Raw genomic sequence first — 12,993 nt, 5'->3', positions numbered from 1 at the left:
GTTTGCCAAATGCTATCTTAGCTTCTCTTTGTAGCAGTTTTAGAGTGGCTCTAGTCTAGTAGCAATTCCTACTGAAGCTTTAGTCAGGCCAAAGTGGATCTAAAGGTAGAAGGATAATAGGCATGCAATACAAATGGTTTCCAATATTTTAGGTTTGTTGTTATAGGCACTTTTGCATGCATCTGTTGGCTGCCGCAAGAAGTTGGTTGTAGAGTGGGTTGAAGCAGGTCATCTTGAAGATATTACGGCTAAAGAGGTATGTTTTGATTGTAAATTTTTGCTGCACTGATTTTCATGTAGTATATTTTTTTATTATTAATTTTTGTTGCTAAGAAAATATTTCCATCCCACTTTTACTTGTAGTACATATATGCTTACAATGCCTGTAATTTACTCCTTGCAGGATCCTGATGTTTATAAAGCAGCATGGAATCGTTTGAAGGTTTTTTCACTGCATGAATTGCCTTGGAATGATTTCTTTTTTTCTTTTTGGGTTATATATTCTCCCTTTCTCTTGATTTAAAGCTGTTTTAATCAAAGATCCTCTAAATGGACTCTTAATGCAGGGTGCTGATGGTATCTTAGTTCCTGGAGGTTTTGGTGATAGGGGAGTGCAAGGGAAGATTCTCGCTGCGAAGTATGCTCGTGAAAGAAAAGTTCCTTTCTTGGGCATCTGCCTTGGGATGCAGATAGCTGTCATTGAGTATGCACGTTCGGTTCTAGGTTTGCATAATGCAAACAGTACAGAATTTGATCCTGAAACATCAAATCCTTGTGTCATATTTATGCCAGAGGTATATAAGTTTATATCATTTTTGACAAAAACAATTTTGCCTTTCTAGTCCCATTCAGTGAAGAAATGTGTACTGTTTTATTTCATAGGGCTCAAAAACTCATATGGGAGGGACCATGCGTCTGGGATCAAGGAGGACTTACTTCAAGGTTCCTGACTGCAAATCTGTGAAGTTGTGAGACCATGGCTCTGTTAAACTTGCATGCTTTATATAAGATGTTACATGCTTCTTGAAATTATTTAGAGGTTCTCATATTCTATGCATCATATTTTTAATAGTTGTTTTTATTCTAGGTATGGCAATGCAAACTTTGTTGAGGAGCGGCATCGGCATAGATATGAGGTAATAGTCTACCCATGCATAGGAGCATGGGAGGCTATAAGTGAGGGGGAAGATGAATTATTACTTTATTTTCAAGTTCTTAAAAATTGTGGTTCATTCTTTGTAGGTCAATCCTGATATGATATCTGAATTTGAAGCAGCAGGTCTGTCATTTGTTGGCAGAGATGAAAGTGGTAGGAGGATGGAGGTATGTACATACAAAAGCAGCACAGCATATCTCTATCAAAACCCAGACTTTTTATGCTTAACATTTGTACCGATTGTACTTCTATATATAGTATTTAGTCCTGCTGGTTATAAGCATTTGTATGTTGGCTGCACAGATTGTTGAACTACCAAGCCATCCATACTTTATTGGTGTTCAGTTTCATCCTGAATTCAAATCCAGGCCAGGAAAACCTTCTGCAGTTTTCTTAGGTATTTATCCATAATTTTGTTCATATCTGGCGTAAGGTTTTGTATGGGTTGCAGCCTAATTGCTTGCTGTTTAAAGTATTTGAGTCCTTACAGGTGTTGTGCCTCTATTTGGTAATGATACATTTTTTTTCAGAAGTCATTGCAACAGTTTAAGCTAAATTATAGGGGCTACTGCATATAGGAATATTGCTCATTTTATTATGTGCAAAAAATAGAAGGCCCAGTGTTGTTGTTGTTCTTCTTGTTGCTCTTAATTCTTATCCAATGCAAAAAAAAAAAAAAATTGAACTGTAAATTTCCACGATATCTTGGCAACATAACACAGTGGGCAGTTGCCATAACTGAGCCCATTTAGAATGCTGAAGAAGCAAAAACTTCTATGTCAACTGCCTTGGAATCTGCAACCTGGAGTTTTCTTTCCGTGGTGCATTATAGTCACACTCTTGGCAATATAGATCGTGTACATAATTGGGACTATCTTGAATCATGACTATCTTTGTCATGACTTTATTGTATACAAGATTATACTATCTGATGAACCATGTCTTTGGGAATTGTTCGGTTGTGAAAATTGCACTTCTCTAGCATGTAGGAATATTGCTTTTACTTATGCTCTGCAATATATTGCTGTGTCTCATGATTATATCTTTATTTCATGAAGTTACAACTAAAATTATCTGTTGAACTGTGAAAATCAAGTTCAGAATATTATACACACATATTTTTGTCAAATCTCCAGGTCTCATTGCAGCATCATGCGGGCAGTTGGATTCACTTCTACACAATTCTGGTCAGTTTAGCAAACCAATGGCAAACGGGATAAGTAATGGAAAAGCAACTATTAAGGCCCAGCAAAATGGGAACTATTTCAAGTCTTCAAATGGTTCATTAAATGGTGTGTACAGCAATGGCAACGGTGTGCACCATTAACGAAGCTATGTGATAGAACTCTTCTGATTATGGGCTTATGTTCCTCGAAGAGCTTTTGATGGAAAACACTTTATGTTATGGGTTTAAGTTTCTCCAAGAGCTTTTGATAGATCTCGATTCTGTTTGTACAGTGGTTGTGTAAGGGTAGGATTTTAGCACTCCGAGGTCCTTTTCAGGAAGAAGTTGCTTGTTGAGTGTTTAAATGATTCTGATAGTTTATCCAGGACATTAGGGAATATGGGCAAGAGGTGTAGAAGGTAGCAACCGTCAAAGTTGAACTAAGCACCCGCTTTTTACTCTTAGGTTTTTGGCTATATATTCTATTGTGAGAAGAGGATGTCCTGTGAACAATTGCAGACCTAGCAGTCCGCTGCCACTATACAAAGCCATCATGTTTGCACTGAAAAGACTTACATGATGCATTGATTAAAGAACCTCAAACTTTTGCTTGTCGATGACTTATTCCCATCTTTTTATTTCCCAACTGGTTTACTTTTGAAATGCATTCTAAGATGATTTCTATTCCATTTTCATGACAAGACTTGGCATGCTTGATTACTTATATATTTAGCCGCTCAAGCTTGCAGCTGTATCTAATTAGCTCTAATTTAATCAGTGTAGATGTTCAATTTTATTTAATTATTATTTGCTTAAGTATTGTCTTATAAAATAAAAACAAGCTTGGAAAAGCTATCACATAAGAACTGAAAATAACTCAAAAGTGGTAAGATTCATGAGTTATTTTCATATTTGGGATGCTCTAGAGAGTTTAACTTAGTGGATTAGATGGACTTCTTTTAAATGTTTCTTTCAAGTATATGTGTTTTATCCTTTTTTTTCTTTTTTAAGAGTACATGTGGCACATTATTAAGTGTTATTATCTCGCTATCCAAAATTTATGCGTATTATTTAATTACGTGTTTTGTCCTAACAAGTGTGTTCTCTTAAACAAGTTTTTTCAAAAAACACTATCGAATTATGGCTCTTCTTTTGATGTCTAATAAGTCGTTCTTTAAGATACTTTTCTCACAGGGGATGTGCTCTTCCCATAATAAGCATGTTAGTTCATATAGAACGTGTTCTTTTAAAATTGCTCTCGTTCTACCAACTACTCTTAAGAAAGCCTTTCTATTTTTGTATAAATACGAGAGTTTCGAAGTTTGGAAGGCATCAGAAAATCATCAAAGGTTAATCTAGAAACTCTTTTAAATATTCTCTCTACTCAACTTTTTCTATCCATCTTGCTCCATTGCTTTCTTCATTTACTCCTTGATTTCTTATTCCTAACCGTGTGCCACAAAAGCACTTATGCTTCAAGGTCTGCTCCAAATTTCCTCTTTGTCACCTCTAGTGCATTCCATTTTACTTATTGCAATACGTTCTTTCTTACTACTAAAAGAACCTTCTACAAGCAGTTATATAAAGCTATACGTACTGATTAATACTTTGTGCTTAATAGAGTTAAGAATGCACAATCACTCGCTACCTATCCATGGATCAGGCAGATAGGCGTTATTTGGCTAAAATCTTTAACAACTGTAAGAAAAAAAATGAATTAAAAAAAATTGTGAAATAGTTTTATTGGATTAAATTTGTCAATTTTTGGTTTTTTTTTTCAAAACTATTTGGAGTGATTTTAGTATCATAATTTTAGAATTTTTTATGATTATTGATTCTTCAAAACCTCTTAATAACCTAGAATCCTGATTTTGGATGTTTTACACACTTATTGATATTCAAAAAATTCGTGGTCAAAAAATTATTACGAAAACAAGTAGTAAGCATACTTTTCATGACACAAAAAACTTAGAAAACAACTACTTTTTTTGAGGGAGAAGGTTGAAGGTGTTAATGTATGAATAAATTATGTTACCATAAGCATTTGATCTTTTCATTATGTTTATGGATTTATATTTGATGCACTGACAGTGTATATCTCTCATACACTACCAGGACATCAAATGGTGCCACCTCACTAAAAAATAAATTTAAAACTTTAAGGCACTTAAAAATAAATATTATTATTTTAAAAAATAATTTTTTTCTCTTTCTCGAACTCAATCTCACCCGATCTCTTCTTCTCATGTTTTTCTTCTCAAGTTATAATTTCAAAACTCTAAAATCTTGATTTTGATTCTTGAAAATAATATTTATTTCAATCTTCCTTTTACTTTACTATTTTTTATATATTATGATTGTTTATTTATCACTTTTATTTGATTAACAAAGAAGCTTTTCGAACACCTTTGAAACTCACACTATGAATACATCATTATGAAGTTTCAATATGATAATCTGGTGGGACTCATGTTGTAAAGAAGGAAAATGGATTTTTGTTTACAAATTTTTGCTTAGGGTTGATCTTTTGCGTTCATCTGTTCATAGATTTAAAGGGACGTTGCGTTGGGCAGATTTTTGTTTCGTCTTGTTTAATCTCTGACGAACTTGAATATGTGGACTTGTTAGGTATTGAAAGAAAGCCTTAGTTCTATAGATTTTTTATGTGCTGTAGGTTTGGGACCTACTGCATTTATATTCTTAGAAGGTAATTATATTTCTTTGAGGCTGATGTTTTGCTTTTCCACCCTTTCATTCAACTTACTTCAAGGCAAGTTAGCCATTGTTGAACAAATAAAAGATTTTACCTCATTATCTATTACCATTTTTTAAAAATAATTTCAAATAGAAGAATGGAATCAATATTAAGAATTCAATTAAGAACATGAGTACAATAAATATTACTTTGAAGAATCAAAATTAAGAATCTAAGATTTTACCTTTTAGAAAAAAAGAATTTAGGGTTTTGAATCTATTGTTGTTGAGGGAAGAAGTGGAAGAGATTGAATAAGAGAGAGTTAGAGAGATAAATAATTGTTTTTCTTTTTTTTTAAAAAAAAATTAATAATATTTATTTTTAAGTCGTTTAAAATTTTGAATTTATTTTTTAAAGAGGTGGCATGATCTTATGCCCTAACAGTGTATAGAAATTATACACTGTTAATGCATCAAATATAAATACTACTTTTATAATGTTATTATAAACAAACAAGATTACGTGGAATAAGATATGGCTTGCAAAGGAAATTATAAAGTATTATAATTGTGAAATTGTTATTATATCAAACTATTATTCCTAAAATTGTTTCTAGTTGATATCTGATCGAGATTGAACATTGATAAAGCTGAGAGATTGGTACATGATTATGTTCCTAGCTTGTAAAGTAAGCAATCGATTTTACAAATTGAAGTACGAGGATATTAGAATAAACTTGTGGGTGTTTGTTGTATGAACAAGTTATTGAATATAATCTACACTTAGAATTTCATATGGTATTTCACTCAAGTGTTAACAGAATAAAATCTCACGTGACAAGTGTGTAAGTGGTACTTAGACTTAAAATCATCAGGTTGCTTTATGTATGAAGTGCTCTACTTTGGTATTGTCTTTAGTGGTCATAACCAAGCATGTTCATAAAGCATGTATATTGGATATAGCATGAAGTACATGAAAGTTAGTGAATGATCGTAGAAGATTCCTTTCCTTAAATGACACTAAGGAGAATATCCCAATTACATCTTGATAAGTACTAACTTAAACGAGTCCTTGATCGAGACAGGAGTTGATTACAACTAACAATTGCTGATAAGGCATATGCAACACAGAGTAAACATTAAGCCATGTTCAATGTCTTACTAGAATATTAATAGATAAAGGGATATTAATTACACAAGAAGACTGTTCCTTGAAAGATTAAGTCAAACCATAATGGCTCTTTTTAACATTTGAGTAGCTATAATGCGTAATTTGTCATTCTTACATAAAAATCTTTATTAATCACTATCCTATAAACTATAAAACAATTTCATAATTATAAAGAAACCTTAAGTCACATTCAAGGGGGTGAGATAAGAAAAAAATTTACAACCCTGCACCAAAATAGAGAAAGGCAGAGCTCATAAGTCTTATTTCAAAAATACCATGAAAATTTTAAACCATTCATACACACTTATATAGGCTTACATCCATAATCATCTGGTTAGCTTTACAATTGATCTTATTTTGAATGACAAAATCAAATGATCAAAATATAAGTTTTAAAGTGTATTTGAACATCACAAAACCCCTTAAGCATTCACAAGAAAAAATGGCTATGTGTTTGAAGCTTAAAATGCCTTAGAAATTGTCTCACAATGCTCAGGTATTGAGACATTTTATGAAGTAACAAGACATCAAGCTTAAAATGCCTTAAAAACTGCTTCAGGAAGTATAAGTCTTGAGACATTCCTCAAAAGTATCGAGGCATCACCTTTGAAGCCCCAAATTCCAGAAGGTAGGAGCTAATGTATAGAGACATGGCCTTTAAGTATCAAGACATCATCTCAAAAGTCCGAAATTCTAGAAGGCAAGTGCAAATGTACCAAGACCTGTCTTCAAGGTATCAAGAGTTTGCCTTTAGACTTCAATTTCAAGAAAGCAAGTCTAAATGTATCAAGACCTGAGTGATTAGTATCGAGACATCATCACTAGACTTCAATTTCCAAAGAGCAGGTGCCAAGGTATCAAGACCTACCTTTAAAGTATCAAGACATTCTTTCTAGATTTGACATTTTAGAGAGTAACATCAGATGTATTAAACTTGGCTGCAATGTATCGAGACATTCTTCAGTCTGTGAATGCTAGGGATGAGCAAGGTTTCGAGCCATAAAAGAAAGATATCGAGACTCTAGTTGATGCAAGCAACAAGGTATTGACACATGCTTCGAAGGTATCGAGACCTCAAGTCAAATAAGCTAGAAAAAGACATGTTTAATGACTAATTTTTGAAGCATTAGTCCTTAAATGGGTATTTTAGGACACTTACCTATAAATAGAGGTTTGCATGTTTTCTAAGAGAGAGAAAACCAAGAGCGTCATCTTTAAGCTAAAGTGAAACCTCCAACTTAAGATTTCTCCAAAAATCACTCTCAAAATCAAAGAGTTTTTTCATTGAGCTCCTTGAGCTTTAAACTTCTTTATTCTTTCAAATGCCTTCATGCTCTATTTGTACTCATTCTATTATTCAGCCTTTTAGAGGCATTTGAGCTTGCTTTTCATCCTTTTTGTATTATGCTCGAAAGATTTTATCTTAACCTTGAAAAGATAGTGTTGTTGATGTTTGCACCTTAACTAAGTGAAAAGGTAGAAAGGTTAAGTCTAAACCTTTGAAAAGACTTATTGTGAGGGTTATGCTTAGTTTTAGAAAAGCATTTTTAGATAGTGGATTCTAAACTCTTTAGTGATATAAGGGAGAGGATGTAGGCAAAGAGGTCGAACCTCTATTTTTATTGTTATTAGTTCTCCAAATTGTTTTTGAAATACTTGAAAAAGAATTTCTACAACTTTAGCTCATTGTTTTTCAAAAAGCTTTTCCATTCTTGGTTTAAAAATACTCTACTCTTTAAGTTTGCTTGAATTTTTGAAAACCTTCAATTCACCCCTATCTTGAAGTTATTCCTTTTGAGCTGACATTCTAACAATTGGTATTAGAGCTTTGGTTTCAAAATTTATAGGTGTTAACACATTTGAGTAGATCCATTGAAGCTCAAAAGCCATGGCTTTGCAACCCACAGTCATTCCATTAAGTGAGGGACAATTATGGTAAGACCTTTTTATTTTCTAGTGAGAATTATCCCAATTTAGAAAAGAAGGATGGAAATGTTCATCTAAGCCCATGATATAGATGTATGGAACATTATTTTAGAAAGTCCCTATGTTCCCACCTAAATCATAGACGGAAAGGCAGTTGTTAAAGATAGAAGAGAATGGGATGAGAAAGATAAGAAACTAGTCAAACTTAATGCCAAAGCCATCAATATTCTCTATTGTGCCTTAATACCAAAAAAGTTCAATAGAGTTTCCATGTGTGAGAATGCTAAGGAAGTGTGGGATACCTTAGAGACTTTACATAAAGGTACAAACCAAGTTAAGGAGTCAAAAGTAAGACTACTTGTCCTTGATTATGAGTTATTTAGAATGAAAAATGGAAAAGCCATAACCAAAAGTACAATAGGTTTACCAACATTGTGGTAGGGTTAAAAGCATTGAGGAGACACTTACCAAATGCTCAATTAATGAAAAAACTCCTCTATAGTTAACCTAAGTCTTGAAGACCTAAAGTAACAACCATTGAGGAAGCTAGAAATTTGAATACCTTTAAGCTAGATGGGCATGTAGGATCATTGCTTACTTAAAAAATGACCTTAAACATGAAAATAAGAGAGATGAAGTAACAAAAGAAGATGGACAAAAGAGAGGCATTGCTTTCAAAGCCATTCAAGTAGATGAGGAAAAAAGTTTAGAAAATGAGGATGAAGAGTTTTAGCTTTAAAATTGACCTTAGTTTTAAAATGACAAAGTTCTTTGATCTAAATATGCTTTAGAACTAAGTGAAAACTATTTTGCACTTGAAGAACAATCCTTAAAGTGTTTTGAATTTATTAGTGAAAAGAGAAATCCTTTTGAACATTTTGAAGTTCAAATTCTAGCTGATAAAATTGACTTTTCAAGGTGAAATGTCAAATTTTTGCAAAACAGAAAGCTATATTTCTTTTCTTGAATAGGAAGAATCGACTTCTTTGTAAAGGAAACATCGATTCTTAAGGAAACAAAAGCTACTAGAATAAGAAGAATTGATGTCTAAAGAAGCAATAGGCAGAAGCAATTTGAAAGATCATTACAAAGGCAAAATTCGACTTCACAAGCATCCAATAATCAATTCTCAAAACTATAAAGACAAAAATAAAAAACTTGCTGAAGAAGAAAAATGAAAAATAAGACAAGAATGGAATGGGCAAAAAAAAAAACTTGAATTTTCATTTTGGCACCCAAGTGACAAGAAGAATCGATCACTTAGATATGCAATAATCCCTTCTCACAAAACAGAATGCTCCAGACTTGAAGTAAGATAAGAAGACTTGACTACTCAAGAATGTAATGATCGATTCTCTGCAAATAGAAAGCTCTAAATCAATTTACAGCAAGAAGAATTGATATCACAAGAGTAGAAATGTAGATTCTCAAGAACTAGAGAAGCATGGGTTGTGGAGGAATTGATGTCTCACATATCCACTGATTGATTCTTCTAGTTTAACTAACACTATTCAAATAGTCCTAATGTTCGAAAAAGAAGCCAAATCTTATTCCAATGGGTAGAAATCTTGGGGACTTATAAATGCCTTCCTAGAAGACTTCATTTACAAGAAAGAACACAAAAGAAAATCATTTCAAGAAAAGAAGAAAGTCAAGATCTTTAAAATTCATATGTTTTTTCTCTCTACTCTATATTTTTAATAGAGCTCTCATCTTTGAGTTTACATTCTTTGCTATATTCTCATTCCTTTGTACCTAATTGAGCTCATTATCCTTTTGAGGTATTAAACTTTGCAAAAATCCACTATTGTAAGGTTATACCTTCATTGTAAAAGGTAAAACGATTATGACTCCATAGAGAAGGTAGAGAGGTTGCTCTTGATCTTAAAAAGGCAATGATTTGTAAAGGTTGTTCTTGATCCATTAAAGGTAGTGACTTGTAACAATTGTGCTTGAACCTAGTTTGAAAAGGTAGTATTTGGTGGATTCAAACTCCTAGTGCTATCAAGGGAGAAGATGTATGCTTTGGGGGCTGAACCTTTATAAAAATTATGGCTGAGTATTTTCCTTCTTCTTCATCCTCTTTACTTGTTGCATACATGATTTTTATAAGCATTTATAATCTGGTTTTCAAACCTTTTACTTAAAGTTTTAATCTTTAACTTGGTTTTAAAGAAGCATCAAATTTTTACTTTGAAAATCAATTCACCCCCTCTTAGTTACTTTATCATAAGCTTATTTATAAAACAATTAGTATCAAAGCCAAGTTCTCAAGTTTGCAAGCTTAATGACTATTGAGAGATCCTCCAAAAAGCTTGAAGAGATAAAAATGGTGTTGACAAGTTTTATTGGTAAATGATAGTCAATGACAAGACCTTCATTGTTTTTCGAAGAAAATTATCCACTTTGAAGGATGAGCTTTGAAACTTTATTCAATCAATTGATCTAGATATTTGGAATATTATCTTGCAAGGACCCTATGTCCCTACTAAGCTTGTAGATAATGTTAGACATATCAAAACTAGAGCTGAATGGGATGATAAAGATAGAAAATTAGTTCAATTTTATCACAAAATAGTGTTTACTCTACTATCTGCACTTAGTGAAAGTGAATTTAATAGGGTAGCAATGTGCACATCAGCTATGGAGATATGCGATACACTAGAAAATTGTTATGAAGGCACCACATTAGTGAAAGAGTCAAAAATTGGATTATTAACTTTAGATTATGAAATTTATAAGATGAAAGAAGAAGGACCAATAAAAGAAATCTATAAGAGATTAACCAAGATAATAGGAGGACTAAAAACCTTAGGAAAAGAGTTTCCTAACACTTAACTAGTGAAGAAAATCCTTTATTCCCTTCCTAGGTCATGGAGACCTAATGTAACAGCTATTGAAGAAGCTAAGGATTTGCATAATCTTAAGCTAGATGAGCTACTTGGATCTCTACTCACTTATGAGATGCAACTTAAACATGAGAGTAAGAGAGATGAAGCACTTAAAGGAGACACTAAGAGAAAAGGTATAGCTCTCGAAACTTCCTAAATAGATGATGAAAAAAGTGTTACAAAATGATTAAGAAGAAGAAGATGATGAACGAGTAGCATTATTGACTAGAAAATTCTATAGATTTTTGAGAGCTAAACAAGGAAGTAAAGATAGATGACCATTTAGGAGAAATAGACCTAGAAGAGATGTACGAATGGGCATACCAAAGGGTGACCATGAGAAAAATCATATCATTTTCTATGAGTGAAAGAAGCTTAGTCATACCAAGAATGATTTTCTTAAGGTTAAGAAAGGCTATCCCAAGAAGAAAGAAATGATGGCTACATGGAGTGATAGTTATAAGTCATAAAGTGAAGAAAAAGAAGAAGTTGTCAACTTGTGCTTCACGAGAATCGATGACTCCAAGGTATGCTTTTTAAACGTTGCCTTTTGTTTGTATGACCTTGATGATTGTTCTTATTCATTTGATGAACTTTAGGATGCATATGATAATTTAGCATTTGAATTTTAACATATGACTTTGAAATATAAGAAGATTATCTTAAAGCTTCAAGATTGAAAATGAAAATCTTATCAAAATTAAAATTGAGCTTGAAGATAATTAATTATTTAGAAAATGAAGCATGTGTTCTAAAAGGAAAAATGAAGACTTGCATGAATCATATTTTAAGTGGCACATGAGTTTGCAAAGGCTAAATGACATGTTAGAAAGTCAAAAAGCATTCTTTAACAAATTAGGTTTAAGATAATGGAATACAAAAAGAAAATCATCTTAGGAACTTCTTTGTAAAGGTTGGTCATTCCATATATTTCTACCCATTGAGAGTTGTTGTACATAGAAGTAAAATGATCAAAAGAGTTTGGATCCCAAAAGAAACCAAACCTTTTCATGGTGAGATTGCGAGGTTGGAATGGATTTCAAAGGGAACCAAAAGGGTAAGCACTAACATATATGGATCCAAAGTAATTTGGATACCAAAAATAGAATGAAATTGATTCTTACAGGTAGGCTAGAGCAAGGAAGAATAAGATCTTGCAGATTCAAATGTTCTCTATACATGTAATGAAAATGATATGAGAAAAGGCTTGAGATGATGATGAATCTTATTGATGATTGGTTAATGAGTGTAAAGTTGGAATCTTGGTGAAATGACCAAGACTTTCATGAAAACATCATCAAGGTTTGACAAGGATTAAGGAGGTAAATCATTTGACTCCAAAGTCTATAGATCTATGAATGATTCCTTGCTTTATCTTATAGCTAGTTTTAACATGAATATGTTTTATATGTGTCTCTTTGATTACTATGATGAATTTGTTTACTAAATTGATGCATTTGCATATTATATTCTTTCATAAGCATCTCCCAAGCCAAAAAAGTCATTATGTTGAACTCACTCTATCTTCCAAAAGGAATTTTAAACTTGTTTTTGAAACAAAAGTTTTAAACTTTCAAAACTGGTTGAGTGTAGGAATCGATGTTTTAATTTCACAAAAGTTGATTGTCGTCCAATACAGTAGTAAATTTGTTAGATCCTTTATCTTTCAAGAATCGATCTTTCATCAAATGAGAATCGATGTTTCCAAAAAAATGTAGAGTACCTCTATAGTTTTTTGAAGATAAGGGATCGATGTCTTTTTTTTTTTTTTCAAAAGTTGATTCTAAAAGAATCGTGGAAGACTTTAAAAGAGGTTAGGGCATAGGAATTGAACTTAGGAATATTTGAAGTCGATTCCAAATATTCTAAAAGATAAAACTGCTTGTGTTTCAAAGTTAAAAACACAATTCTTAATTTGCTAATCACATCAACAAATCATAATTCTTAAATACTTTTCTTTCTAACTTTTCAATTGTTTAGAAAAATTGTT

The 12,993-nt window shown here is 32.3% G+C and overlaps 1 protein-coding gene across 1 annotated transcript; it reads left to right on the top strand.

The window, feature by feature from the left end:
* The first annotated feature begins 66 nt into the window (after nucleotides 1-66).
* On the top strand, nucleotides 67-2,936 carry LOC110428113 (uncharacterized). The gene is made up of 8 exons (XM_021443827.2): nucleotides 67-256; nucleotides 404-442; nucleotides 567-794; nucleotides 883-968; nucleotides 1,088-1,136; nucleotides 1,243-1,323; nucleotides 1,460-1,553; nucleotides 2,293-2,936. Exons 3-8 carry the CDS (start codon nucleotides 684-686, stop codon nucleotides 2,481-2,483), a joined length of 612 nt encoding a protein of 203 aa, XP_021299502.1. The 5' UTR covers nucleotides 67-256; nucleotides 404-442; nucleotides 567-683; the 3' UTR covers nucleotides 2,484-2,936.
* Nucleotides 2,937-12,993: the final 10,057 nt, after the last annotated feature.

This window comes from Theobroma umbraticum, unplaced genomic scaffold (genome assembly GCF_002168275.2).
Source record: "Theobroma umbraticum cultivar Fairchild unplaced genomic scaffold, ASM216827v3 scaffold_25.0, whole genome shotgun sequence".
NCBI lineage: Eukaryota > Viridiplantae > Streptophyta > Magnoliopsida > Malvales > Malvaceae > Theobroma > Theobroma umbraticum.
Note: the sequence above shows the minus strand (reverse complement) of the source record. Positions and strands in the feature narration are given on the sequence as shown.

Coding starts and splice junctions, on each gene's coding strand:
- LOC110428113 (XM_021443827.2), top strand. CDS start 684: ATGCAGATAGCTGTCATTGAGTATGCACGTTCGGTTCTAGGTTTGCAT. Junction 969..1,087: donor GACTGCAAATCTGTGAAGTT/GTGAGACCATGG, acceptor TTTTTATTCTAG/GTATGGCAATGCAAACTTTG. Junction 1,137..1,242: donor GGCATCGGCATAGATATGAG/GTAATAGTCTAC, acceptor CATTCTTTGTAG/GTCAATCCTGATATGATATC.